Source organism: Filicampus tigris, chromosome 13 (genome assembly GCF_054856515.1).
Source record: "Filicampus tigris isolate MCC_2025a chromosome 13, RoL_Ftig_1.0, whole genome shotgun sequence".
Classification (NCBI taxonomy): domain Eukaryota; kingdom Metazoa; phylum Chordata; class Actinopteri; order Syngnathiformes; family Syngnathidae; genus Filicampus; species Filicampus tigris.
Genome location: NC_141229.1, coordinates 4779075 through 4804788, shown reverse-complemented (window position 1 = coordinate 4804788; position 25714 = coordinate 4779075). Strand labels below are relative to the sequence as shown.

Below are 25714 nucleotides of genomic sequence, written 5' to 3'. Positions count from 1 at the left end.
TACGCTGCGTTGCTGTCCATACGAAGAGCGGTGATAATGCGAATGCATAACTAGTTGTCAGTAATTGGTTGGTTTTTGGTCAAGGAAAGGCAAGCCAGCTTCATATACAGTATATAGAATAACTCAATGTGCTTCACATTCAAAACACAACATTTGCCAGGATTGAAGACATTTCAAATCAAAGTGAGAAATAAAAAAGTAGCTTACTAATAAAACTTCTATAAGAACATACAGGGAAAAATTGATTTTACACATGTTTTTAAAGTAGCTTAATCATAGGTGTGGGGCTTAAAAGGATAGTTTTTAACCTGTATTTAAAAAAAAAATGTACACTTGGGGTTGACTTGACTTCTGTTGCCAGCTTATTCCATGTGTGTGCAGAATAACAGCTAAATGCTGATTCACCATGTTTACTTTGAACTCTGGACTCCGCTCATTTGTGCAGAACTCAGAGTCCTAATGGGTTTTTACATTCAGTTAATTTTCAATTAGTTAATCGGTTAGTTGTTTCATGAGTTAGTGAGATGGTTGGTTAGTTACGATGTTGTTGTTTTTTTAATTAAATGGATGGTTTACTTATTTAGTTCCTGTATCCGGTTACTGAGATGAATCATGCAAAATTGTTGGATAGCGATTGCTAGCTAGTTAGTGGCTTGTTTAGTCTGTTGCCAGCTGGTTGCTATATAGTGTGTTGCCCGGTTCTTGTTTGGTTGTTTGGCTAGCTGGATCACACACAAGTTAGTTTTGTTGCCAGTTTTTGGTAGTTTGGCAAGTTGGATTACATATAAATGTTAGTTAGTTGGTTGGTTAATTAAGTGGCTAATTTAATTAATTCATCATTTAGGTTTTTTTTTGTCAGTCATATGTTGGTTGGTTAGTTAACTGGATAAACAAATGGCCAGTTAAGTTGAATTATCCTGTCATTGGTATGTTAGTTAGATAAGAAGTGGATCACCAAAATGTTGGTTGTCAGTCAAATTAGTTATCTAGTTATTTAGTTTGTCAGTCTGTCGGTGAGTTAGGTAGTTCCAGATACAATGCAATAGGACTTTATTTATATAGCGCATTTCATGAAACAATATCGTACAGGCAATCTTTTTTTTTGGGGGGGGGGGGGGGACTTAAAGTGCCATCAGCACTGTACATCTTGTATGTAATGTCATTCTGCGTCCCTTTTCCAGGCAGCAGCGATCCAGAGTCAAGCAGCTTCCCCGAGGAGAACGCTTCCGTGACAGACGCGACGGGAGAGTCCCCGAGAGACTCTGGCTGCTACGAGAGCAGCGATCCCCTGGACAACAACAGTAACCACCACAGCCTGACCCCACTCTGAACTCTTCCTCATTATCCTCCTTTGCGTGGTTCACTCTTCTTCTTCTTCTTCTTCTTCTTCACGCGGACTTGTTCTTCATGCTTTCTTGTCTAGAGTGGGTCGGCCCGCGCATACGAGCTGTAGAGTGATTTTTCAAGGTCGAGGTGAATGTAAGAAAAACAAATGTACAGTGTTGTTAAAATATGTTTCTTACTCTAGTGTAGCCTTGCACAAGCTTTTTTTTATCACGTGCCTCTAACTGAAAAGTATTGATTTGATCTTATGATGACCGTGACTTTTTTTTTTTAAGCGTGTGTGAGGAATAAAAAAAAAAAAAGCTTTGCTTCTTTCTCCACTGCACTCTTTCACTGCAAGGCACGTGATATATTTAAAGCTTAAAAATATTCTTATTAATCCAAAAATGTACTATTTTATAAGAAATGACAGATCATTAATATTTTTTTATTAGGAATATTCTATATTATTTAATTCATTCATTCTTTTCTTTTTTTTTTTTTAATTTCTCAGAGAAGCCCAGAGAGCAGCCCCAAAGTTGATTTTACTTTTAAGTGCAAAATACAGAATACACAATTCTGAGTTATTTAGCTAGTAGGTCTGAACAATTACTCAAATTCAAATCGAGGTAACAATGTAGTAGAATGCAATTTACAAATCACAAAGGCTGTAGTTTGGAGGGGGGGGTCTCTGCTTTAAAGGGTCAGTATTGCTTTATTTTTTGTATAATGTATGTGTAAATTGCATTTTTTTATTTTTTATTTATCTGGGTAAGTTCAGTGCTCAAGATGTGCAGTCCACATTTTTATATCGTGGTGTTTCATGAAGTTGAAGTAATAGCCACATATTAGCATCATTGTCTTCAGATGAATTCAAATATTAGTGATGAATATTTACACCACGCGTTTGGTAGATGATGTTGTCATAATGAACACTTAATACCGCAAGTCAAAGTGATTAGTAAGTTAAACCGTCTTTCATATTAATGGACGTCTCATTTACATTTATTTCAGCGTAAGCTTAACCTATACAACCAAAACATTTATGTATAATAAATCTGCTATTGTACATTACGATACAGATTAAACTATTGCTTGTTTCTTAAAAAAAATACATGGTACGAGGACCATTAAAAAAAATAATCGCATATCAAATCGCAAATCGACTATCAAAATTGTTCAGCCCTACTCGTGAGTTAGCGATGATGCATTTAATGGCAGCAGGAGATCACAGTTTGGCTTGTGGATGCATTTCTTGAAGGCAGCACTTGACCAGCCCTGCGGCGTCCACGGCAGTCCCCCAGGCCAGGGAGACGCCGCAGCCCCCATGGCCGTAGTTGTGCACCACACGGGCTCCGCAGCCGCCGCCCAGCCGATGCGATGCCCTCTCCACCCTGGGATTCCTCCTGGAGGGCCTGAGCCCGACCCACTGGCCCAGCACTGTCGCCCGACGTAGGGATGGCTCCATCCGGGCGCAACGCTCCAGGATGGACTCTGTATCCTCAGGGTCGACCCCCAGACGCAAGTCCCCCTTCTGCCGGGTGGCGCCCAGAGTGACGTGGCGCAAGCCAGGGTAGATGTATGACATCCCGTTTCCATCGCGGATGAAGTGCTTCAGCCAGGGGGCCTCCATCTTCAAGACCTGGCCCCGGACCGGGTAGACTTCATCGTCTCCCGCCAGCTCCTTGGAGGCCAGGCCCGAGCAGTTGACGATGACGTCGTAGTCCGGGCTCAGCTCCTCAAGACTGGACACTTTCTTCTGCTCCACTTTACCGCCGGCTTTGGTGAACCTGGACACAAACGACTTCAAACGATGAGGAAACTATCCAGCCAGCTATTTTACGTATCCCTTGCCCTTAGAAAATAGGAAATATCTTAAAATATGAAAATAAATTAGTTACGACAATAAAAATTTAAATAAATATGGGTGATTGAAAAAACATTAATTCCACCCACCCCCAAAACAAACACACATTAAAAAAAAAAAGAAAAAAAAAGCTCAGACTAAGAAATAGGGAAAACATTTGAAGACAAAATATTACATAATGAGATTTTTATCTACAATCTACTTTCTAATGCACATTTCCTCAAAAACAACAGAAAAACTCATTTAAAAATCCAACCAAAGAAGGTTAAAAAAAAAATTTTGTCCCCCAAAAATGTAAACAGACATTTTTGTTCTTCTGCAGTCCTCAAAATAACATTCACTCAACTTACCCTTGGGGAGCCGTGTCGCTCGGGTCCGAATGGTGGTCGAGATCCGTCCCGGGGTGATTCAGCAAGACCAGCCTCTTAGACCAGGAGGACTTTTGGCTATCCTAAAGATATTTTGCTGTGCACAGTCTTTAGTAGTCTTAGCTGACACCCCCACCCCACCCCCGAGACTGACCTCTGACAACCATCCGGCTCGAAGGACCAAATTAATGTCATGGGAGAAACCCGACTCCAGTGCGACTGGAGTCTTACCAAGACAAGTCGGAAATATGAAGACAAAACACCACGGACGCCCAAGGATGAGTTTTACTGGCCAGGAGAGATGAACGATCTTCATCTTGAAGCAATCTGCCGTCCCCCTCTTTCCTGAGCCTTTTATACTCGATCCATTTATTGAGAATCACAATGTCAACCCTATTATAATCGATACAAGATAACGGAGCACAACATGTGATTTGATTTGATTATAGCTCGATGTGTGTTTGTCTAACCACATCCCGTCCCTTTTCCTTGATGTCACTCCCTTATCTATCCTAGTCGGGCCCCGACCTTGGTTGGGTCACAACATCCCCAATGTTGTACTTGATTTCAGTAAACACACAGCCTACTTCTACCCCGAATATGATGAAACATTACATTTGATAATGATGAACTAACAAGACTTAACTGAAGTCTGAATATGATTGCAGAATATATGGATTATGGGTGCATAATGAACAAGGAATGAGTACATAAACCCAACAAAATTGCTGTGTCCAGACAAAATAAAAAGTGAAAAACAATGGAAATTAAAAAATCAAATAAATAAGGCAAATTGAAAGAAACAAATCAGCCCAGAAAAAAAATTCAGACTATAAAAAAAAGATGTTTTTTTTTTAAATGCTGAAAAATAGAATTACTTCTGAGCAGAAGCAGAAAATATGGAAAAATAGAGAGCAAATTGATTTTTTTTTTTTTTTTTCTTTTTTTTTTTTATAAATCCACCCATCCATTTTCTCTTACACTTACAGTATCGTCACAAGAGTGGCAAGTTAGCTCGGGGTAAACCCTGAACTGGTCACCAGCCAATCGTAGGGCACATAGACAACCGACCAATCACATTTCTGGACAATTTAGTCTTGATTGAAGCTAGCGTGTATGTTTTTTTTTTTTTTTTTAGAATATAGCAGGAAGCCTGAGCTGAGATTCGCACCCAGAATCTCATAAAGCTGAAGCGGATGTTCTCTTGTGGTGGCTGAACGGACCTGCGCTGTAGCCAGGGCAGATAGCTGGAGCATTCGCACTTGAGGGTGGTGAAGGCCTGTCCGAACGTGTAGTCGGGGAAGCGACGCATCTCGCGTTCGCTCATGGAGCGAAAGCCAAACACGATGTCCCACCAGTAAGGCCTCTTGTTGGCAGGGGGCTCCCTAAAGATTTGACAGCTGGGAGGTGGGGGCGGGGAAAGAGAAAGGATGACATCGTCATGAACGACATAAGCTCAGTCAGCATTTTGTGTTGAGGTACAGAAAACCCAAAAAGTTAGACCAGTATTAGTAAAATGTTTTGTTTTTTTAAGTGCATTGCTTATAATTAGATTGTAAGACAAGTAAAGTAAACCCCCACCGTTGCAAGTTCTGAATTCCCGGTCCCACTATTTCTGAGATTTTATTTTATTTTTTGGGGGGTATTTCAGGTGTAATTCCACTGTCGACCACTGGATGGCGGCACACTACTTTGTTTGCCACTTTGAAAGAAGATGCGTCAGAAAAGTCTATTTTGAACACAGCCTTAGTTTTTGCTCACGATTATTGAAGCCATTCCCCTTCAATCCTGCTTTTTACGCCAGCAGAAAGCGACGACTGTAACAGCCCAGCAATTTGCATTTTTCTCATTTCCATGAACAACGAGCAAGCCAAGTGGTCGGACCAGTTTTTCACCATGCTGTGGGCATTACTCTCTCTGTACTCAACCTACTGGGGGAATGTTGCTTTGCTTCTTAGTGTGTCGTAATGGAACGAGAAAGAGGTAGCGTTTTACAACTTTAGTGTACAATATATGATCACACTATCGTGTGTTTATCAGGCTACAACCGGGGTGAGCTGGAACGTAAAATCCCACAATGGAGGTGGGATTGCAGCATTTGAAAAATAAAACGTACAGTGCCTAAACCCTGCCGCTTGGAACTTACCCTGAGCTGAGCAGCACTCCGGCCTCGGAGGCGTGTTGGGACTGTGCGATGGCCAGTAGGTGGTCAAAGCTATCTCGGAACCAGCCTCTTTGGCGTTCCAAAGGAATATCTGGTGGATAGAGAGATGGGTAGTGGATGAAAAAGTTTGTTTAGAGTGTTTTTTTTTTTATTTACAAATTTAACGGCTAGCTGATTTAATCGGTCGATGTTAGCTCGTTTTAAAAACGGCATGGGCAAAGCATTGTAACAGTCAAATGTTCTGCCTGTAAGTATGAAGAGACCAAAGAATAAGTTGTTTTCTTTACATTTCTTGAATGAATCTGTAGTATTAATTTATCCGAATTTTAGTCTGCCAAATATCAGAATTGCCATGAACTTACTTTAAGGTTAAAAGGCTATTTCTCTTCAAATTGCGCCGACTGCTGTTTTTAACGGCACAGTGACGCTTTTCCGCCCACCTGGAAATTGTTCCACAATGAGGATGCCGGCCGCTCCGTCGCTGGTGGTGTTCGGGCTGAATTTGTCAGCCAGCAGGGTGACGGAGCAGCCGGGGAGCGTCTCGGCCACGCACGCCGCCGTGGAGAAGCCCACCACGCCTGCGCCCACCACCGCCACCTTGGCTCCGCCCATCCTTGGACACAAGACAACAATCACGAGAGCGCAAGCAAAGGTCCCGAAAAGTAAGCGGCTGATATTTAAGTATTCGTACCCTTTTGCGCCTTTTCATATTTTGCCGCCTTATACCGGTAGTAACAAACTTAATTTTTTTTTTTTTTTTTTTTAAACTGAGATTTTACATGATCGACCAACACAAAATAGCAAATAATTGGAAAGTGGATAGAATTCAGCCAGATGGGATGGTGAGCATTTTTCAAGTCTTACCGCAGATGGTCAATGGGGTTTAGGTCTGGAATTTGACTGCGTGACTATTTTTGGGTCTAAACCATTCTATTGCAAATCGGGCTTTGTTTTGGGTCATTGTCGAGCTGCAAGGTGAATCTCTTTCCTATAGTCTCAAGTCTTTTGCAGCTGCCAACAGGTTTTTGTTCCAGGATTGCGCCGTGTTTATCTCAGTCCATTTTCCCCATCAACTCTAACCATCAGATTCCCTGTCCCGGCTGAAAAAAAAAAAAAAGCACCGCACAGCATATAATGTTGCCACGACCATATTTGACGGTGGGGATGCTATGATGAGTGGTGTCAGTTTCCCACCACATAGCACTTGGCATTTAGGGCCAAAAATTCAACATTTTCAGCATTTTGGTCTCATCTGACCAAAGCGACTTCTTCTTTGTTGTGGTGGAAGCCACAATTCACTTAATTAATCCATGGTGTGAAAAATATTTTATTATGCAGAACCTATTTAACAATCATTTATGTCATAAGCGATATTTCATGGACATTTTTATCATTTATTATTTAGCTGCATTTGAATTGTTACAATATACGTTTGAATTGCATGAATATAAAGCCAACTCCTTAAAAATGTATGAATTAAGGAATTCAAATATGATGAAATGTAATCATAAATCACAACCTTTTTAATTAATCAATTGTAGTTGTTCCATTCAATTTTTAACAATATTTATTCATTTGATGGTATTTTTACGCATTTAATGACACACCTTTTAATTTTTATTCGCCTTTAAAGCAACACTGTGTCATCTGTCAGTTTTTGTTGATTACGGCGGCGCCATGTGGACAAAAGCGGTAGCGTTTTGACGAAGGTCAACCGCATTTCCCATGAGCGCCAGCGCGTAGTGTCGTCAAATCCTGAGCTCTCGCTGGCGTGCAAGTAGGACGGAATTACATTTCTATTTCCAGTGGCTGTGTGAAAGATGAATAGCGATGAGGTCATGAATCAAATTTTGTTTCAACAATACTTTTGGGGTTTTTGATGTTGTCGTTTGTTTTGGGGCTTCTGCCAGTAATAGCGTGTAGACGTTCGAATCGACTTCCGTCCTTATAGCGAAAGGAGGAAGTGACGTACGCCGTAAAGCAATTTAGGACATTTGTATTTCTTTTGTGTGCCAGGGTTACTCCCTCCCTCCTCAAAGTTGCTTAGTGCCAGTAAAAACCGTACAGACCCCCCCGAGGGCATGACAAAAGTCCCATTCAACTAGTTGTAAGTCAATGTTTCATCAAGAGTTGTGAACGTTTTTTTATTGGTAATGGTAATGGTAATGGTAATGACATAGGAAGTGAAATAATTACAACAATTTCCAAATGATTCATTGCATTTCAAAGTATAATATCAAAAATCATACATACCCTACTTAAACTTAAAAATGCGTGAGTGGCGTTAGAATCAACAACAAAATCGGAATTTCTATATTGTGCAGTAAAGGGAAAGTGGTGATGCAGAAGGAGCACACAAAGGGCGAGGTGCACAATCACAGTGAGGAGCGGTGAGGTTAAAAGTCAGAGGTTCAGACAATAAAGTAATAAATCAATAACAACAAGATCACAAACAAATGTACAGGCCGCAGCTCATACTAAAACTGAAAATGACCAACTATTACAAAACGTGCACCATGTAGCTGTGCAAATAAGCAGCATGTCAAAATGAGCAAGCTATAGGGTGTAATTCCAGTCACAAAATAAATTGCGCTGGGGATAAATAAAACCTGGACTTAACGGATAATGGCTTGGATGAGTAACAACTTTTTTTACAGTTAAACAGTTCTAAAACAGAAGTCATTCTCATCGGCACCCCTCACGGTGAAGAGGTCGTGGGTTCGAGTCCTGCCCCGGCCTCCCTGTTAGGATAAGGGGATTGGATAATGGATGGATGGACAAGTATTTATAGTTTTCAGAGCCTTTATGTTGTGAAAGTGTGAAAAGGTCGGTTTCTGATTGCCATACTACACTACATTTATGAGTAAAATATTTAGCTCTAAGTAGCAGCAATTTAATTCAGAAAAAAAGCACCTTCATTAACACACTTCTGGGAAAAAAAAAAACAATATTTTCTCACTTTAAAGAAAAGTCTTTATCAAGAAACAAATTGACAAATTTACTGAAAATTCTTCCAAAATGTCCGAGAGTATGAGCAGTTCCCAAACAGGTGTCCCTGGTTGTTCTCGACAAAAAGAGCAACTCACAGCAATGTCCCTTTTAAACTTAGTCATGTAATGGCCGGATAATATTTATGCAATATTTTAAAAGTCACTTCCTTCACCTTGTTAGTGAGCAAATGCTTATTTGGAAGCGCAAACGGTGACTTTGAAAGTTTACCAAAAGCTTTCACTCTCCATGAGGACGCTCGGCTTCCTCCACACATGAGAGCGTTTTAAATAATAACGCAAGGGAAAAACAAAAAACTGTCTCACGAGTATCACTAACCTGCTTTTTTGCTCAGGGTAGACCTCCATCGTCTTTTATTGCTTTTTCAATTTTTAAACGCTTACTTCTTCTGTAATGTTTTAAAAGGGGGGGGGGGAAGACAAGGGGACAACAAGCAGCGGCTTGTATGCTTTTCTCCACAGTATATGTAGATCTAACCATGTAGCAGTCTCGTCACGAGCGTATTTCTCGCGAGAACACATCAAAAAGACTTCTTCCGGTAGCAAGAACGGTAAGGTCCTAACAGCTCACTATCCACTAAAAATTGGACGGGCTTTCTCCAACAAATGCGTTGCCAAACTCTAGTCGTTTTAGGCTTTTACTTAGGTCAGTGTTGTGTTTCAACCTTGTGTTTCTTTTAAAGCGCAAGCGGGCGTTTTGTTCGAGGTGCTGTGGCGTTTTTGATGTTTTTTTTGGTAATCTTAAAGTTTTTTTCTCATAAAAACTTTATTAATATCGGTATTGTTTACAACGTGATTTGGTATGGCGTTTTTTTTTGATTATGCAAAACAAAAGAACACACAAACGAAAAAAAAATACAACTTTGTAAAGGATCATCCTCTTGTGATAAGCGTAGACATTAGGTCATGAAAACTGTCAGTCTTGATACATTTTAGGGATTTTAAATACATCTCAAATTCAGTTACAAAAATGTTTCAATTGTGGGAGTGATTTAAGAAGTCTTTGTTTGTGAACAAAAAAGAGATGGCTAGACAGAGAATCAAATTATCACACAGTTCTTTGTCCTTGTGTTGAAGAAAAGTTCCAAATGTTACAATGTCTCTTGATATGGGTGGATCTTCAAAATGCTCGAGTCCAATCTTGCACACGCTTCCAAAACATGTGAGTTTTAGCACATTTAAAAAAAAAAAATCTGTGGTCTATTGTCTCGACCTCATTCCCACAGAAAGCACATGCATTATCATCCCGCACAACACGTCAGCCTGGACTTGACCCGGTTAGGGACGATTAGAGGGACCGACGAAAACCTACCTCCGTCCTTGCTTAGTCCGACCTTTTTAAAAGAGTTCTCATCCTCCGTCCCTCAGCTCTGTTCATCCCACTCTTGCTGCGCGGGCAACAGGGTGCATTCAGGGTGCTTTCACAATACAGGAACTTCGGTCGACAATGTGCCTTTTGGTACTTTAATGGATTTCCTTCGATTATAATTTTTTTATGCTCGCAAGAAGCCAAGATTAAAATCGCAATTAGATGTCTTGCTCCGCACTAATTCATTTTTTCTTTGAAGGTGGGGCATACTTATGTGTTGTTGTTGTTTTTTTTTTTTTTTTCCATCCCGCAGCGGTTCAGTGAAGAAGATGACACTGACGGCCTCGTCTCCCTCGCACAAGACGACCGTCCTGAGCAAATTGGAATGCCTCAGGAAGCGCGATATCCTGTGTGACATTACCCTGCTGGCTGAGGGCGAGCATTTCCGGGCGCACAAGGCCCTGCTGGCGGCTAGCAGCGACTATTTCTTGCAGCTTTTCACCGCCAACCGTGACGACGGCCACACCGGCGCCAACTACCGGCTGGACGGCGTAACGGCCGCCGCGTGCGGGGCGGTGCTCGAGTTCATCTACAGCGCCCGGGTGTGCGTCGAGGAGGGCGGGGGCGAGCACCTCCTGGCCGCCGCTCACTTGCTGAAGGTGGGTAACCTGGTGGAGGCGCTGCAGACCTCGCGGCGACGCAAGGGAGGGAGGCCCAAGAAGAGCCCGCTTGTCGGTAAACAAAGGAAGAAGAATCCCTCGTGTGACGGCCACGCCGGAGAGCGGCAGGAAGTAGCTGACGACGGGGCGGGACAAGGGCGGCCCGGTCGGCCGGGTAGACGCAGGATCACGCCGCCTGTCAAGTACGACTCCTTTAAAGTGGGCGGAGACGTGTCAGCTGGAGGAGAAGGAGAGCCAGCAAGGAGGAGCAGGAAGAGGAAGTACCCCAATACGGAGGCCAGATGCCACGACTGCGGCAAGGGGTTCAAAAACCACATCTTCCTCAAGATCCACCAACGCACACACACAGGTGACCTCTTGCATCTGTCACTTTTCCTTAATACAGTAAAGTGGACCCCGTATACCAGGGGCGGAGCCATGGGTGGGCCTGGGTGTGCATAGGCCCACCCGGATTGGCAGACTGTCCACCCAATGAGATTCATGAAAAAAATATAGACTTTTACAATTTTAGTAAAAAAAAAAAAAAGTTAAATAATAAATAAATAAGTGGGATATTCCACCAATAAGCATTATTTTGTTTCATGAAAACGGGGGTAGGCTCACCCCAGGGGCGGAGCCAGATTGACAGACTGCCCACCCAATGGGATTCATGAAAAAAAAAAAATCTTTTAATTGGTTAGTAAATTATTATTGAATTATTTTTGAATTAGTGTTTCATTGTGTTTTTTATTTCATTGAATATTAAGAATGGCATCATTGTGTTTGTCTAAGGAAGATCTGAACTTCATATTATTCGGTTTGTCATTTTATTTGAATATGCGATGTGTCGGGACAGGGAGGTTTGTGCGAAGTGAGAGAAATATTCAGGCCCACCCTGATTTTTCCAGGCCCACCCATTAGCCACGCTCTGGCTCCGCCCCTACCGTATAATCCCAGTTTTGCCGTTGAGCGGATCGACAGAATGCAAGGACGGTAGCGTTTTAAAAGGACGAGGACGGACTGGGTCGGAGGACGATCATTTTTATGATTAAGGACGGAGGGACGAGGACGGAAGGGTAGCCAGGTCGCGAATGGAGGACGGACCGGCAAAAAAGGGTCAAATGTCCAGGATGATGGTTTGGACAGGTTTTTATGCTCTAGAATTGTCCCAGACAAGGACATACTTTGCATGCGAAGGGATAAGGTTTGTACAAAATGTTAACAGTTTGTTAACAAAACGACATTTCTATCCACCTTATTCCTCGCCAGTGAAATGGGCGTCCTGTGGCGTAATCCCTGGCATTACATGTGATGAACCACTAGAGGGTGCCTGTGAGTACAATGTTAACGCAGGGAACAGACATAACAACGGACGAAAACCACTTCTGTCCTTTCCGTCCTCTGTCCACCAAATGGATGTCCGTCCGGGATTGTACTGTATAAACCTTTTTTTTTTTTTTTCACAGTTTTACATATTATCGAAAGCACCCCCTCCCCCGCAGGGAACGCACATACCAACGGACGAAAACCACTTCTGTCCTTTTTGTCCTCCGTCCACAAAATGGATGTCCGTCCAGGATTGTCCTGTATAAACCTTTCTATTATTTTTTTTCACAGTTTCACATATTTTCGAAAGCCCCCCCCACCCTCCAATATTAATCCATTCCCAGTGCTCCCTCCCTCCTAGCACCGTACAGGAAGTGATGTCATTGTTGCCCCCCCCCCCCCCCCCCCCCCCGCAGGTGAGAAGCCATTCTCCTGCCAGGTGTGCGGCGCGGCGTTCACGCAGAAGCACACGCTGCTGGTGCACCAGCGCAAGCACACCGGCGAGACGCCGTTTGTGTGCAGCGTGTGCTCCAAAGTCCTCGCCACCAAGCAAAGCCTGCACGAGCACATGTACCTCCACCAAGGTAATCCCCAATTTTTCTCACATCGGGTAGACAGTGCGGGCGTACCTAATCACACGACTGTTTGCGTCTTGCAAGAAAACAAGTCGTTCTGCTGTGACCAGTGTGGAAAGAGCTTCACTCAGAAGAGGCAGCTGAAAAGTCATTGCAGGGTCCACACAGGTCAGATGGATGCGTACTGTATGCGTGTGTATTCAAGGGATGGGAGATTTGCCGATTCATTGATTACGTACGTTCATTTGTCAGGCTGGACAATTGAAATATTTGTGTACAATAAATTTGAAAATTTTATTGGAGAGTCATATCACGCTGGCCTGGTGTGGCTCAATGTAGGGATGCAACGATGAATTGAAAATAGATTCAAACCGATTAATCGAATAGTCGAATCGATTAATCGGCTCGATTTCATTTTTCTAAAAATGATGTCTTTGATTTTCTTCCCATTCCAGACGCACACCAAATTTTGAATGTGTAGATCAAATTAAACGTCATTGCGTATTGCGTTTGTGGACGGGCATCGAATTGAATCGAAAATCGGTAACTGAAAATCAAGATCGAACCGGGGCTTGAGTGAATCGTTACATCCCTAGTGATGAGTCCACTTGAAGACTAAATCATGCTTTGTATTAATGATCATTTCTCTATTCGTTTAAGGCAAATCGCTTCCAGAGTGCGCGCTGTGTCAGCACAAGTTTTTGGATACGGCCCAGTTGAAAAAGCACCTGCGCACTCACACAGGTGAAAATCCCAACTCATCACCACCACACGTGATGTCACGTGATACTTTAAGCATGTTCATGGGAAGCCTCCGCGTATAAATAGATAGATAGATAAAAATTTGCTTTATAAAAGTCCACTCGCTCTGCTATTACTGTATATTTTTACAAAGTACCCGTACTGTTTTTTTTTGTTACTAAAAAAAATAATAATAATGATAATTTTGAAGATTTTTTGGGTGTTTTTGGGTCCTTGAACAGATTTTGGCATTTCCATTCATTTTGACTGTGTGTAGCGAAAATTTGCATCCAGTTGATGGTGGTTATAATTGCATTGGAACCTCAAAAATGCAACCATTTCTTCGTCAAATCGTTCGTTTGTGACATTATCGTGGCAGGCGAGAAGCCGTTCACGTGCGAGATCTGTGGGAAGTGTTTTTCCGTCAAGACCACTTTGCAGACGCACATCCGGATACACAGGTGAGCGCGACCGCTGACTAATCGCATTCCTTTAGCAGACTTTTTTTTTTTTTTTTGGTTCATTGAAATGTCTTTATTCATTTTGATTGATGTCTAAAAATGTATTGATTGCATTGTGGAAAAATGGTCGGTTTCGTCCCACAGAGGCGAAAAGCCGTACGGCTGCAGCATTTGCGACAAGTCCTTTGCGGACCGCAGCGCCCACCGCCGCCACGAGGCCTCCCACTCGGGCAAGAAGCCCTTCAGCTGCTCGCCGTGCGGCCTCTCCTTCTCGCGCCTCGACAACCTGAAGACGCACATCAACACCCACAACAAGGAGAGGGCGCCGGAAGCGGAGCCGGAGGAGGAAGGCGGCGGCGGCGGCGGCCCGCAAGCGCAGGTGAGGAGAGTCAGTATTTAGCCAAATAACTGAAAGTAAAATTGAACAGATGTTTTCGTTAACAAAACAATAACAAAAAATGAAAATGCTTTTTAAAGAAACAAAAACCACACGCTACATCTTGTATATTTATCAAAGTAACTACCGGTAAATATTATTTGAGTGAAAATGTCTTTTGTTTTTGTCATGTTAATTAATGTCATACGTGAGCTTTCGCCGTTTAATTTAAATGTATTCGTTTCGGTATTGCTGTATGTTCGTAGAGGAGAAGAAAGGGCACCGTTTTCTTTACTTTATTACACGATACTTAGTGATTTAAAAAAAAAAAAAAAAAAAAAAAAAAAATCTGCAATAATTTACTACTCTATTTTAATGTTGTTCATTGTAGTGGCACTTTGGATGCAAGTCCACTAGTTGAAAGAGGGCATTCTGATAAATATTGCGTTTGTGGAATAAGTGTTAATCCACACGTTTTGAGCCATCTCTGGGGGCGGCCATTTTGTCACTTCCGTCGACTGAAAATGACATCACAACTGCTCACAACAACCAATCACGGCTCGGATTCAGAAAACAGGTCAGCCGTGATTGGTCGTTGTGAGCAGTTGTGATGTCATTTTCGGTCGACAGAAGACAAAATGGCCGCCCCCGGAGATGGCTCAAAACGAGTGCATTTTGCTGCTTATATTACACAAACGCAAAATGAATCAGAATGCCGTGTTTCAACAAGTGGACCTGCTGGGAACTTATGAGAGTTGACGTTGGAAGTGACAAAATCAGAAAAAAAACACTCACCATTGCGCATGAACACAACTGAAATGGTAAATTAAAAAAAAAAAAAAAAAAAAAAAAAAGTAAGCGAGGTGGACACAAATGGCCATATAGAACCCCAAATGTAAGTAAATGTCACAATAGATGTGGTGCATCTCTTTCCGCAGGTCCCAAAGTGTCAGCTGGCGGCGGGCTCGGAGCAGGAGATCCAGGTTGTGGTGATGGGGGACAACATGAGCCTGGCGCAGGAGATCAGCACGGCCACGCCCCAGATGCAGATGCTCGGCACGCTGGACGCTCAGGACGCGGCGGCGCGGGCCGACTCCATGTACGTCATCACCCTGAACAAGGAGGCCGCCCAGCAGGTGGCGCAAGCGCACGTCCAGGGCATCCACGTCAACCAGCCCATCTCCATCAGCCAGACGGGCGAGCACATCTCGGGCCACCACATCCACGGACACACCTTCCAGATCCAGGCCGGGACCGTCTACTTCACCGCCGCGCCGCCACCCGCGCACACCTGAGCGCGGCTTAGCCGAGAAGCTCCGACGGATCCGGTAAACAACACTCGTGGAATTCAGTTACGCTTGTTGGGGTAGGGGGGGGGAAAAAAAAACTGCAAAGATCTAACTTGTCATGGATGAGCTCCTTGTGCAGTGAACACTTAGGAAGCATATTCCTGTCACACCCGGGCAAAAAAAAAAAAAAAAAAAAAAAAAAAGTTCAGTGTCACGTTATGATACATGTCACGTTTTAATGTGGTAAGTTTCATGTCACAACATGATATGTTAGGTTTGCTGTCGTGTGCTTTGGCATAACATAAATTCAAAGTTACTAGTAGGGCCTGACTGAATTTAATGGACTAGCCGATTTGGCCGGCCGATATTAGGATCGGCAAAAATCGGCCGATTTTTTTTCTTTCTCTTTTTATTTATTTTTATTTTATTTATATATATATATATATATATCACATTACAACATCAAACAAACATAATGACATGGAAACATTCGCTTCGACCCCCCCAGCCACCCCGAAATTCTGGCTGATATGCGAAAGGACAAAGCTTTTTCAAAAAGTCAAATGTGCTGCCTGTAATTTCTATCTTTATTGTTGTAAGCATTAAGGGACCAAAAAAGACGTTATTTTTTTCGTTATACAATATATAATGTTTTATTTTATTGATTACATATATTTTTTCATTCATCGGACGATTAATCGGTTATCTGAATTTTAATATGCCAAATATCGGAATTGGCATCGTTAAAAATTTTTTTTTTTTTAAATCTAGCTACTCAACTACGAATACTCAAAAAAAATAAGTCAAGTGTTTAAAATGATTTGGGATTTAAAAAGTTCCGTTTCAGGTTAGTGAAGTAATTGCTTCATTTTGTTATGCTGAACGCACAAATCACTATATTTTATGAAATTTGTCAGATTCAATTTGTAAAACGTGTTACGTCATAATATAATGTGGAACTTTTTTTTTTTTTTTTGGGTGTGGCAGCAATATGCTTTAATAAAACAAACAGGTTGACGGAGGTTTAAATAAAGTACATTCAAAGAGCAACGCCGTGCTGTTATTTTTATTTGATCAACATTTCATGTCAATTTCCTCGTTTGCGGTGAAGTCATTTCTTCAGGATTGCTGTGGATTGGACATTTCCATAAGAATTGCATTATGTAGTAAAAGAAATAATTTAATGATGCAGCAGTTTTCAAAGATACATCACATAACATTTCATAACAAAATGAAACATTTGATTAATTATTTAACTAATATGACCGAGTATTATTCGGTTCAATAATACATTAAAAACAAAACGCAATTCTAACTAAATTCTAAATGAAATATTGGACCGATTGAAATGTGACATTTAAAACACTCAAACACCCACTGCCCGGTCCTCCAGCCCGTGACCCTTAACGCTACCATGGCAACAACAAACTAAGCTACAATCTATCCAAATGTGTAAAAATATGCACAGCTCAGGGCTGGAGCCCAGCTGCGTTCCTCTCGGATACAGAGCCGCGATTGGCTAGGAGCTTGGAGCCTCCCGGCCAATAGGAAACTGCCTGCCCCAGTCCACCTGCAACCATGCAATTCCTCTGGGGGGGGGGGGTGGGGGGAATTGAATTTTACACACACGCACACACACACAATAAAAAGAGATTTGCTAGAGTGGCTCTCAAAGCTTTATTTACATGCACCATCTCTTGAGAAGCTAGCAAACACCACATTTTTGTTCTGGTAGGAGCAAGAGGAGAGGGATGATGACAGTGCACACAAATGACTGAGACTTAAAAAATGTCAAATGGTCATTTTTACCCCCCAAAAAAGTGCTCAACTTAAAAAAAAAAAAAAAAAAAAAAAAACAGATAAAAACACAACGCGTCACATAAATGGTGGACACTGAAATGGGTGCGCTTGAACAAAAAAGCTATTTTAACACAATCCATGAAATACATTTTTAAAAAAAGAGGATCCAGGCGGTCCTACAAAAACACATTTTCAATGTTTTTTTGTTTTTTTTTGCCCTTATTTTAGCTATGCTTCCTACTATCTACACACATTTCTAGCTATGTATCTGCAGAAACATTTGGCAATATTTTCAAAATACTAATGGCGTTGAAATGGCAAGAATGGCTCGGAAGATACCGGCTCCCGTCACTGGGGGGCAGCACCTACTATAGCGCTGATAACAAGGGTCTTTTTTAGCACCGAGCAGTCACCCAATGACAGCGGAAAGATTGCACACCGCCTTCTGTAGGCATTTACCCCATTATTTGGCTATTTACGCTACGAGTGACAAAACGGGGGAAGCAGCATCGCAGAAGTAAACATTACAGTAAACAATTCATGTCGTTTACTTTGGTCTGAATTGTCCATCGAAAGGAAGCTCACCCAAATCCTCATCGTCAACGTACAGCGCTTAACTAATGTATTAGACCAATACCTGCTGTGACGTTTAATATAGCGAAAAAAGTTCACGTGAAAACGCAGAAATATTCCGTGAAAAAAGATTGTAAATCAACATGGGAAAGTCCTAATTTTACAAGAATAAAGTCGTAAATTTACGGGAATATATCGTGAAATATGAGCTGGAAAAAAAAGTCCCACTTTTACGAGAACAGTCAGAAATTAGGATGAAAGTCATAACATAATGGGTATCAAGGTGTAATAGGTGTGGGGATAAAGTCGTAAAAATTGAAATTGTGAGAAGAAATGCGAAGAGAGTCATGCGTTAAAAAAACGTTGCCAGTTCAATTGCAATTTTCCAAGAGTAAGGTTGTGTTACATGAAAAAAAAAATTCGCAATTTTCTCGGATTAACGTTGTGTGTTGATGTGGAAAAGTCACCATATTAGAGTAATAAATATGCAATTTAATGAGGAGAAATTCCACAAATTACAAGAATAAAGTCTTCATTTAATTTAGGTGACGAAAAAAATAAAAACAGTGGAATAAAAGTGCAATATTATGGTTAATAAAAGTTGTAAACCAACATGAAAAAGTGATTCTTTTAAGAGACTGTAGTCATAAAGAAAGAGGTGCTAAATCACCCCCCAAAAATTAGGAAAAACTTGCAAATTAAGGTACAAAATACAAAAGAAAAAAAAAAGCCATATTACAAGAACAAAGTACTATTGTTGGAATAAAGTCGTAAGATAACACAAGAAAAGTCTACAGAGTAGAACATTGTCATGTGAAAAAAAAAAAGAATTAAGTTGTGGATTCGTGTGGGAAAAGTCATCATATTAGTGGAATAAAGGTGCGATATAATAAAAAGACTCAAATTAATGTGGAAGGAATCGTGATGCTAGTTGAATCAAAAGTGCAATGTTACAGAAAAAAAAGTTGGCTGTCAATACAGCCGTAATCTTATGGTAGTAAATGTGCGTGGAAAAAGTCTGAATTTTCCGAGAACGACGTCTAAAATGAACAAACGGAAAAGGTCACAATATTAGTGAACTCAATGTGCAATATTACAAGTGAAAAAAAATCCTGGTGGTCGAATAAATTCGTTAAGCACTGTATGCGTGAGCCGTTGCTGTGGAGTTCCAATATGTCGTAGATTCTTTACAAAAAAAAAAAAAACACTAACACTAAATCCGCCAATCATTTCAATTATGAGTATTACTTCTCAAAATCAACAACCAAATTTTGCATCTAAACAACTCGGGCAACTCTGGTACGCCAAGTCGCATCTAAATAGGACTGATTGGTAAAGCGTAACCAACATTTCAACATCGCCTCCTTTTTTTGTGAGTGTAAACAAAGCACAACAAATTATTTTGACCCAGCAGATTGGGTAGTTTTTACTGCTTGTTGGATCAAAATCTTGACCCAACATGATGATTTGTCAAATCCTCAACCCAATGCACTGGGTATAAATAACCCAGCAAATGGCTCGGTCCCTTTTGGACCCAGTGGTCGGTTAGCTATTTCACCCAATTTGGTTACTTTTGACCCAGGACTTTTGAGAGTGCATCATATCGAGTTTCAGGGGACATAGTTTGAAAAACGGACTTTTTAATGTTTATATAGAAATTGTGTGTTCTCAGTGCCTGCACACACTTAAAGTGTGAAATTCAACAACCGAGTGAATCTTTTATTCCTGAAAATGAATCTGTGAGCGAGCCTTATGCATTTTTGCCCTACTGTGATGTCACAGTGGGGCTAATGATTAATGAACAGAATTACCAGTTACCACCCCCCAAAGAGTTCAACCAGTGACATGATCGGCTAGGCTGGACCGAAGTTTCAGCGCAAAAGAAACACTTTGGCCGAAACGCAGTGATCGCGCAGATTAGCATTAGCTAACGGTTGTTAGCGGCATGAGTTTCTGGGAATAACGTTAATGTATTGTTTGGCTAAATTGTCCACGTGAGGGCGAGAGGGTATTTATATTTGGCCACATCATGTGCCAAACCGCTACATGAATTGACAAAGGTAATTCGGTGGCTTGGTGGTGAAATGCTGCATCCACTACTGAGCCCGTCTTCCGATATCCCGCTCAAGTAGACGTTTGCTCGGGACTGCAGTGGGGAGCGATGTACCTTCAAGAACTGAACTTGACAATGATAACACGAATAATCACCCCCCACCAAAAAAGAAAAAGTTCGTTTTAGCTGTACACGTTCATAGTTGGTGTGTGTCAAATTTTCCTGTTAGTCCCTCAAAGACACACACACACAAAAAAAAAGATGTCAAGTATTTTCCTTTTTTTCTCCATGTAAACGGGCTCTCGGCCCTGGTTTGGCAAAAAATGTTGATAGAACAGAATTATCTTCCCTGAGACGAATGCAACTTTTGTTCCTGTTCCAGTATGACACATCGCTCAGGTTCATTGATCTGTTTTTTTTTTTTTTTTTTAAAAGAGTACAGTACGCAAAACATACGAGGTGTCACAATAAACAAACGAGACCGCTCATGACTCTCTGCGGCGATTGGTGTTGTGCTATCAGATTTGTCGGCTTAATTCCCGGTTGGTTGAAGCGTTCTCGGCAAATTGGCGCATCAGAGGTGTTAGCGGGAGAGCCAGCAAATTCACGGGTAGACTTCAACCCCCCCGTTTCATGTCGTTACGTTACTCGCCGGACAGCGAGCTGGAGAAAAGTTGTGAAAAAGCTAGCTTGGACAGCCAGTAGCACCTTTCACACTGCTTTCCTAGCAAATTAGCGCAGCAGAGACGTTAGCGGTTAAGCCAGCTCCCGGCAATTTGTCTCTGATACTACCTTGGAAGCCATAAAATTTACAGGATAACTTCAACCACATTCCATGTCGGTATTTCCCACACAGGACAGTGAGCTGAAGAAAAACTGCGAAAAAGCTAGCTTAGTCAGCCAGTCGCACATTTCACCCTGCCTTCCTGGCAAAATTAGCGCATGAGGGGCGTTAGCCGTTAAGTGATTAGCCTCTGATGCTACCTTGGAAGCCAGAAAATTCACAGGATGACTTCCACATCGGTACCTCACTCAACGGACAGCGAGCCGAGTAAAAAAAAATAACGTTGACATAATTGGATCCGCGGCTAGCATCTTTGCTAGCATTTGCTTTTAACGTGAAGAGTGTGTGTGTCCGATAGTACCTCTGAAGCAAGACAATTTGACGTTTGAGTTCCACCGGCCAACGCTTCCCACCCCTATCCTGCATCTGTACTTTCCACACACATAAAAAAGCCAGCTTCAATGCTCCAGTGTGAAAAAAAAAAAAATGCAGGATGACTTCAATCCCTCCTCCGTCCCATGTCAATACCACAAACTCACTGAAGCAGGACCTTGTTTCCATATTGCACAATCACGCAGCTGTTGCGGCTTCGCGCATTGAGATAATCGAACACGTGGCTAGCTTGTCTCGTTTCTTTATCGTCACACCTCAAATGAAATCGGATGGAAACCTAAGAAGACATGAATACGCTTTGACACGCTTTCTTTTCCTGCTCGGGGAGTCTCATCTCATTCCCAGTGTGTTCCGTACCCCCTCAGCTCTGGACCCAGCTCTGCGGCGACGTCTGCTTGAAGCCGCCCGCGTTCACGTTGGCGTTGTGAGCGGCGTCAAAGCTGAGATCCAGGCAGTCGGCCTCCATCAGTTCGTTGCGGATGATTGAGTCCATGTCGCACTCCAGCGCGCCGTTGAACGCCTCCAGGTCCAGGTCCGCGGCGGCGGCGACGTCGGGGAAGCGGTCCTGGGCCGGAGAGATTTTGCCGGGAGACTTGAGGCCGTTCCCGCCAGGAACGGATGAAATTTGCGCCTGAGCGCTGGCGTGGTTGGCGGCGGAGGAGACGTGGTCTTTGCGCAGAAGCAGCGCGTTGCGGCGCGAGTTCTGCAGGGCCACGGCGGTGCTGGCCTGCGACATGAGCGGGTCGGTCTGGGTGAGGAGGACGTCGCCAGAGTCCAGGCTGAGGAGGTCCTGGAGGGTCAGGTGTGCCGCGCAGGAGAAGGTGGTCTGCTTGTTCTCCTGGATGGTCTGCATGGGCGACTGGCGCAGGCTGGTGATGGACGCGGGGCTGAAAAGCGGGTTGGGGACGTAGCTGGCGACGGGACTGCCGAAGGTGAAGACGGCGCCCCCCTGGCCTTTGTCGTCGTCGTCGTCGACGACGTCCGGGGGAGGCTGCTGAGACGCCGTCAGGCTGATGTTGTCCAGCAGGTCGTCCATCAGGTTGTCGGACAGCCCGTCGTTAAGGTTCATGGTGCCCGCCAGGTCCGAGAGCCCGGCGGGCCCGGCCGACGGCGACATGCTGCTGGGGCTGGAGTACAGCATGGGGGACAGCGGCGAGTCGTCCACGGCAACCTCGTCCAGCTCCAGGTTGGCCAGGATGGGCGACAGGCGCCCGCTCAGCGTGCTGGCGTTGGAGTTGGTGCGCGAGCGGAAGTCGGTCCAGGCGTCCAGCTCGTCGCTGCTGCGCGACGTGGGGCTGCCCGTCCACTTGGAGAGGCTGGACGAGCTCTCGGAGCTGCCGTCCTGGGCGGCCTGCAGCGAGGCTTTCTTCTTGGTGGCGCGGCCTCGGGCGCCTTTGATGTATTTGCTGTTGTCCATGGAGACGGCGCGGCGGCGTGGCGCCTTGCCGCCTTTGCCGCCGTCCGGGTTGACCATCCACCACGAGCTCTTCCCGGTGCCTTCGTTCTGGACCTTCACGAAGCGGCTGTGCAGGGACAGATTGTGCCGGATGGAATTCTGCGGAGGCAAGAAAGGTTTATTTCAACAAGCACCGTTTCAAGCAGGCAAAAAAAACCCATAATACATCTGTTTCTCAGGAATTACAGTTGAAAGTCACTTTTTGGAATAGCCGCTAGATGAGTCTCGAAATATAGGGACCGGATGGCTAAATTGGCAACACTGGCTGCTTTTGTAAACAAAAAACTTTTTTAAACAGAGTGGTCGTCCCTTCAAGAAAGATTCCCGGGAAGCAACCCGCGTTCCACATGCACGCTGCAGGATTACAAACCGATTTCCTTACACACACACACACACACACACACACACACATCTAAATCCTGCAAAGCTCTCGTCTGACTTGATTCCATGACGGATGAATTGGTTTTCCAGCCTGAACTATAATCCTTAACATCAAACGGGAAGAGGGACACTGTCTGCGCCGTGATAACATTGGGCAAGTTATTTATAAATGACTTAAGTATGTTTGCAATGCAAACATAGCCTTTAATATAAATAGTCACGCACAATTTTTTTTTTTTTAGCATTTCTAAAGAATTGTTCTCTATTTGCCAGCGTTGTTTACTGTGAAGTCCGGTAAAGCCGAGTTGAATTCACTGCTCCCACACAACACTTGTAACTAAACTTATCGCTCACAATCAAAGCAAATAAATAAATAAATACTCTTATTTTGAAAAACTACCACTACATATTTCATTAAATGTTTAGCTTTTTTTTTTTTTTAATACCTAAAAAAAAAAAAGGGACAGTTACATATACATTTTTTTTCACAAGCTGGAAACTAAAATGTGGAAAAAGTGAAGCAGTGTCCACATTTCAATTTTAGATTTGGATAAAACGGCAAAAAATTCCCAAAACCTTTTTTTTTCTCCCATGTTGTCATGCTTGGGTATTGTATGTAGAATTGTAATGAAAAAAAAAGGGAGCTTACTGACTTGAAGCACTGACATTATTACTCCATTTAGAATTGTGACAGAGGAGCACACATTAGGAATTTTTCACAAAAATTAATTTATATTCATGTGTTGTGCATTGCATTTCAAATAAAAGTAAAGAAAACACGTATACAAGTCTAAAATTCGTTTTGGGCGGTGATTATATGGGGGGGGGGGCGATTTATTCCAGAAAAAAAAAATCACAGACTCTCCCAAAAAGTGTTGTGCTTGTCTTTCAGAATTGTGCGAACAACATTGCCTAAAATGTACAGTGAACTTTTTATCTTTCCTAGTCGGGAGCTCGGCAACCCTCAGCACCCCTAAAACCTCTGATCCTAGAACCACCCCTGCTGTGAGTACTTGCCGGATGCTCAGAGTTCAGTCCTCCTGCCTCCACATAATTATTATTTTTGTAACCATTTGCAAACATTTACAACGCACTGTGAATGTCGGGTGTTGCAGGTGTGCGCTGCGACGACGTCCGCAGCTCGCTCACCTTCCATCCGGCCGAGCTGTTGCTGTCTCCCTTGTCCTTAAAGTAGGGCACGGAGCGGACCATCCAGTCGTAGATCTGCGACAAGGTGAGCCTCTTCTCGGGGGACGACTCGATAGCCTGCGTAATGAGGTCTGCGTACGAGTAGTTGCCCCAGGCGTTCCGGCGAGCCGACGACTTCCGCAGCTGCTGCGAGGCCGTGGTGGCAGCCGCCGGCGCCAGCTGAGCCGAGGACAGCGAGCCGTCCGCGGAGTCCTCGGTGCGGGGCTGCGAGGAGTGCTGGAGGCCGGAGGGAGTGAGTGGGCTCGGCGCGTGAGCCCCGGTGGCCTCCCGGGGCGCACCGCCGCCTCCTCCCCCTCCCTCCTCGTCGTCATCCTCTTCCTCCGGGATGACATCAGCGTCGTTCGCCCCCGCTTTGCCCGCCGCGCCGAGCTCCGGACGGGGCAGCGGCCAAGTGCAAGAGCGCGGCCGCTTCTGGGGCTCAAAGTCCGGGTCAATCTCCACGTTCGGCTCGCCGGCCTCGGCCATGTCACGGTGGGCGATGAGTGGGTCGGGGGGTCACTCGGGTCGCATTCCATCAATGTGTGCGGTGGAGGAGGAGGGGGGGCGGCGGATGCCGTCTATTTGCTGGAATGCATGCTAAGCAGACATCGCGATGGATTTTCCTCGTGGACCTTGGAGAGGAAAGCAGCAGGATCTCGACTCTGCGTTCCTCCACAAGCACCCGAAGCATTTAACACGTCACTCCGCTGCCATCTTGACCATTTCCTCCCGCGACTTTCTTGGGCATCTTCATCGTTGCACCTCCTCCTTCTTGTTCCTGCAGAAATGCCCCCCGCTCAGCAGCACTTCACGTCCACGGTTATGTTTGCACATGCAAAACGCAAAACCTTCATTCAACGACTAAATCCTGCTGCGGCACCTCCTCTTCTTCCTCGTCCTCCTCCTCTTCCTCCTCTGCGCTGCTCCGAATTAAAGCGACAGTATGGAGCAGTGACGTCACTCCTGCCCCCCACCCCCCATGGGGATGCCCAGCAGGGTGCACATCTTGCAAAAAAAAAATGTTGAAAAGAAAAAAAAGCCATTTGTCCATTTTCGTAAAGATCGGGCAACTTTTAGCACCATTTTGCAAGCCAATGTAGCATTACTGAATTTCAACATAAATACTGCACTTATAAGAAAAAAGGACAACAATGATTCAATTAAAATGTATTGAACAAACGTTTATAAAATGTACCTAAATTCAAGTTTAGACAAACATTATTTGCAAATAAGTTATACTAAAGTTAAAAACAAGTGAACTGAACTTAAGCAGTGATTCTTTCACATACATAGAGGGAGCCCACATTGCGAGTGGTGCTAGTGGCACTTTGAGAATCACTGTAGTAGGTTAAATAATAATGTCGCTTTTCAATTAATAAACTTGTATTGGAAGCAAATAAATCTAAAATTAGCTACTGTCAGACAATCAATGAAAATTAGCTGTTAGTAGCTAATATTAAATAACGTGTCTAGTGTTCTAGTGTCTAATCAGATGCCCTCCCCTAGTGTCCCCCCCCCCTTCAACAGATTTGCAATTGTCCATGTATGCCAAAAGATGTCAGCAAAGCGCTATTTATGTCTAAATGAATGTGTCCCAACTCACTTTAACATACCTAACGC

The 25714-nt window shown here is 43.5% G+C and overlaps 4 protein-coding genes across 15 annotated transcripts in view; 2 read left to right on the top strand and 2 right to left on the bottom strand.

Moving 5' to 3' along the window:
* The window catches only part of sash1b (SAM and SH3 domain containing 1b), a 33192-nt gene extending 29947 nt beyond the window's left edge, over window positions 1-3245 (top strand). The window contains exons 16-18 of one of the 7 annotated variants that reach the window (XM_086049418.1): window positions 1182-1301; window positions 1424-1473; window positions 2585-3245. In XM_086049418.1, the coding sequence (XP_085905544.1) occupies window positions 1182-1301; window positions 1424-1458 (155 nt within the window). In that variant the 3' untranslated portion in view covers window positions 1459-1473; window positions 2585-3245. Of the gene's footprint in view, window positions 1-1181 lie in introns of all 7 variants that reach the window. The other 6 variants (XM_086049417.1, XR_015089286.1, XR_015089287.1 and 3 more) reach the window with 6 other exon arrangements.
* Window positions 2066-9215, bottom strand: ddo (D-aspartate oxidase). The gene is made up of 5 exons (XM_086049436.1): window positions 9050-9215; window positions 6163-6335; window positions 5705-5813; window positions 4782-4958; window positions 2066-3113 (listed from the first exon to the last, which is right to left on the bottom strand). Exons 1-5 carry the CDS (start codon window positions 9076-9078, stop codon window positions 2552-2554), a joined length of 1050 nt encoding a protein of 349 aa, XP_085905562.1. The 5' UTR covers window positions 9079-9215; the 3' UTR covers window positions 2066-2551.
* Window positions 6187-23293, top strand: zbtb24 (zinc finger and BTB domain containing 24). Of its 6 annotated transcripts, XM_086049424.1 has the most exons (9): window positions 9170-9281; window positions 10353-11068; window positions 12441-12608; window positions 12684-12767; window positions 13260-13343; window positions 13720-13801; window positions 13946-14180; window positions 15116-15505; window positions 21435-23293. In XM_086049424.1, the coding sequence occupies exons 2-8, from the start codon at window positions 10369-10371 to the stop codon at window positions 15470-15472; spliced, it is 1710 nt and encodes a 569-aa protein (XP_085905550.1). In that variant the 5' UTR covers window positions 9170-9281; window positions 10353-10368; the 3' UTR covers window positions 15473-15505; window positions 21435-23293. The 6 variants fall into 6 exon arrangements, with proteins under 6 accessions (XP_085905553.1, XP_085905552.1, XP_085905550.1 ...); XM_086049427.1 differs by lacking the exons at window positions 9170-9281; window positions 21435-23293 and adding an exon at window positions 6187-6384 and having other exon boundaries at window positions 15116-16516; XM_086049426.1 differs by lacking the exons at window positions 9170-9281; window positions 21435-23293 and adding an exon at window positions 7465-7499 and having other exon boundaries at window positions 15116-16516.
* Window positions 17130-25019, bottom strand: foxo3a (forkhead box O3A). The gene is made up of 2 exons (XM_086049421.1): window positions 24056-25019; window positions 17130-22624 (listed from the first exon to the last, which is right to left on the bottom strand). Exons 1-2 carry the CDS (start codon window positions 24578-24580, stop codon window positions 21431-21433), a joined length of 1719 nt encoding a protein of 572 aa, XP_085905547.1. The 5' UTR covers window positions 24581-25019; the 3' UTR covers window positions 17130-21430.
* Between the last annotated feature and the right edge of the window lie 695 nt (window positions 25020-25714).

Bases quoted from the DNA above. Each gene is read 5' to 3' on its own strand.
- ddo (XM_086049436.1), bottom strand. From the start codon at position 9,078: ATGGAGGTCTACCCTGAGCAAAAAAGCAG. The intron at 5,814-6,162 runs GTGGGCGGAAAA...TCTATCCACCAG, and splicing joins CATTGTGGAACAATTTCCAG to ATATTCCTTTGGAACGCCAA. The intron at 3,114-4,781 runs GTCCGTTCAGCC...GTTTGTGTCCAG, and splicing joins CTGCCCTGGCTACAGCGCAG to GTTCACCAAAGCCGGCGGTA.
- zbtb24 (XM_086049424.1), top strand. From the start codon at position 10,369: ATGACACTGACGGCCTCGTCTCCCTCGCACAAGACGACCGTCCTGAGC. The intron at 13,344-13,719 runs GTGAAAATCCCA...TTATCGTGGCAG, and splicing joins GCACCTGCGCACTCACACAG to GCGAGAAGCCGTTCACGTGC. The intron at 13,802-13,945 runs GTGAGCGCGACC...TTCGTCCCACAG, and splicing joins ACGCACATCCGGATACACAG to AGGCGAAAAGCCGTACGGCT.
- foxo3a (XM_086049421.1), bottom strand. From the start codon at position 24,580: ATGGCCGAGGCCGGCGAGCCGAACGTGGAGATTGACCCGGACTTTGAG. The intron at 22,625-24,055 runs GTGAGCGAGCTG...TTGCCTCCGCAG, and splicing joins ACAGCTCGGCCGGATGGAAG to AATTCCATCCGGCACAATCT.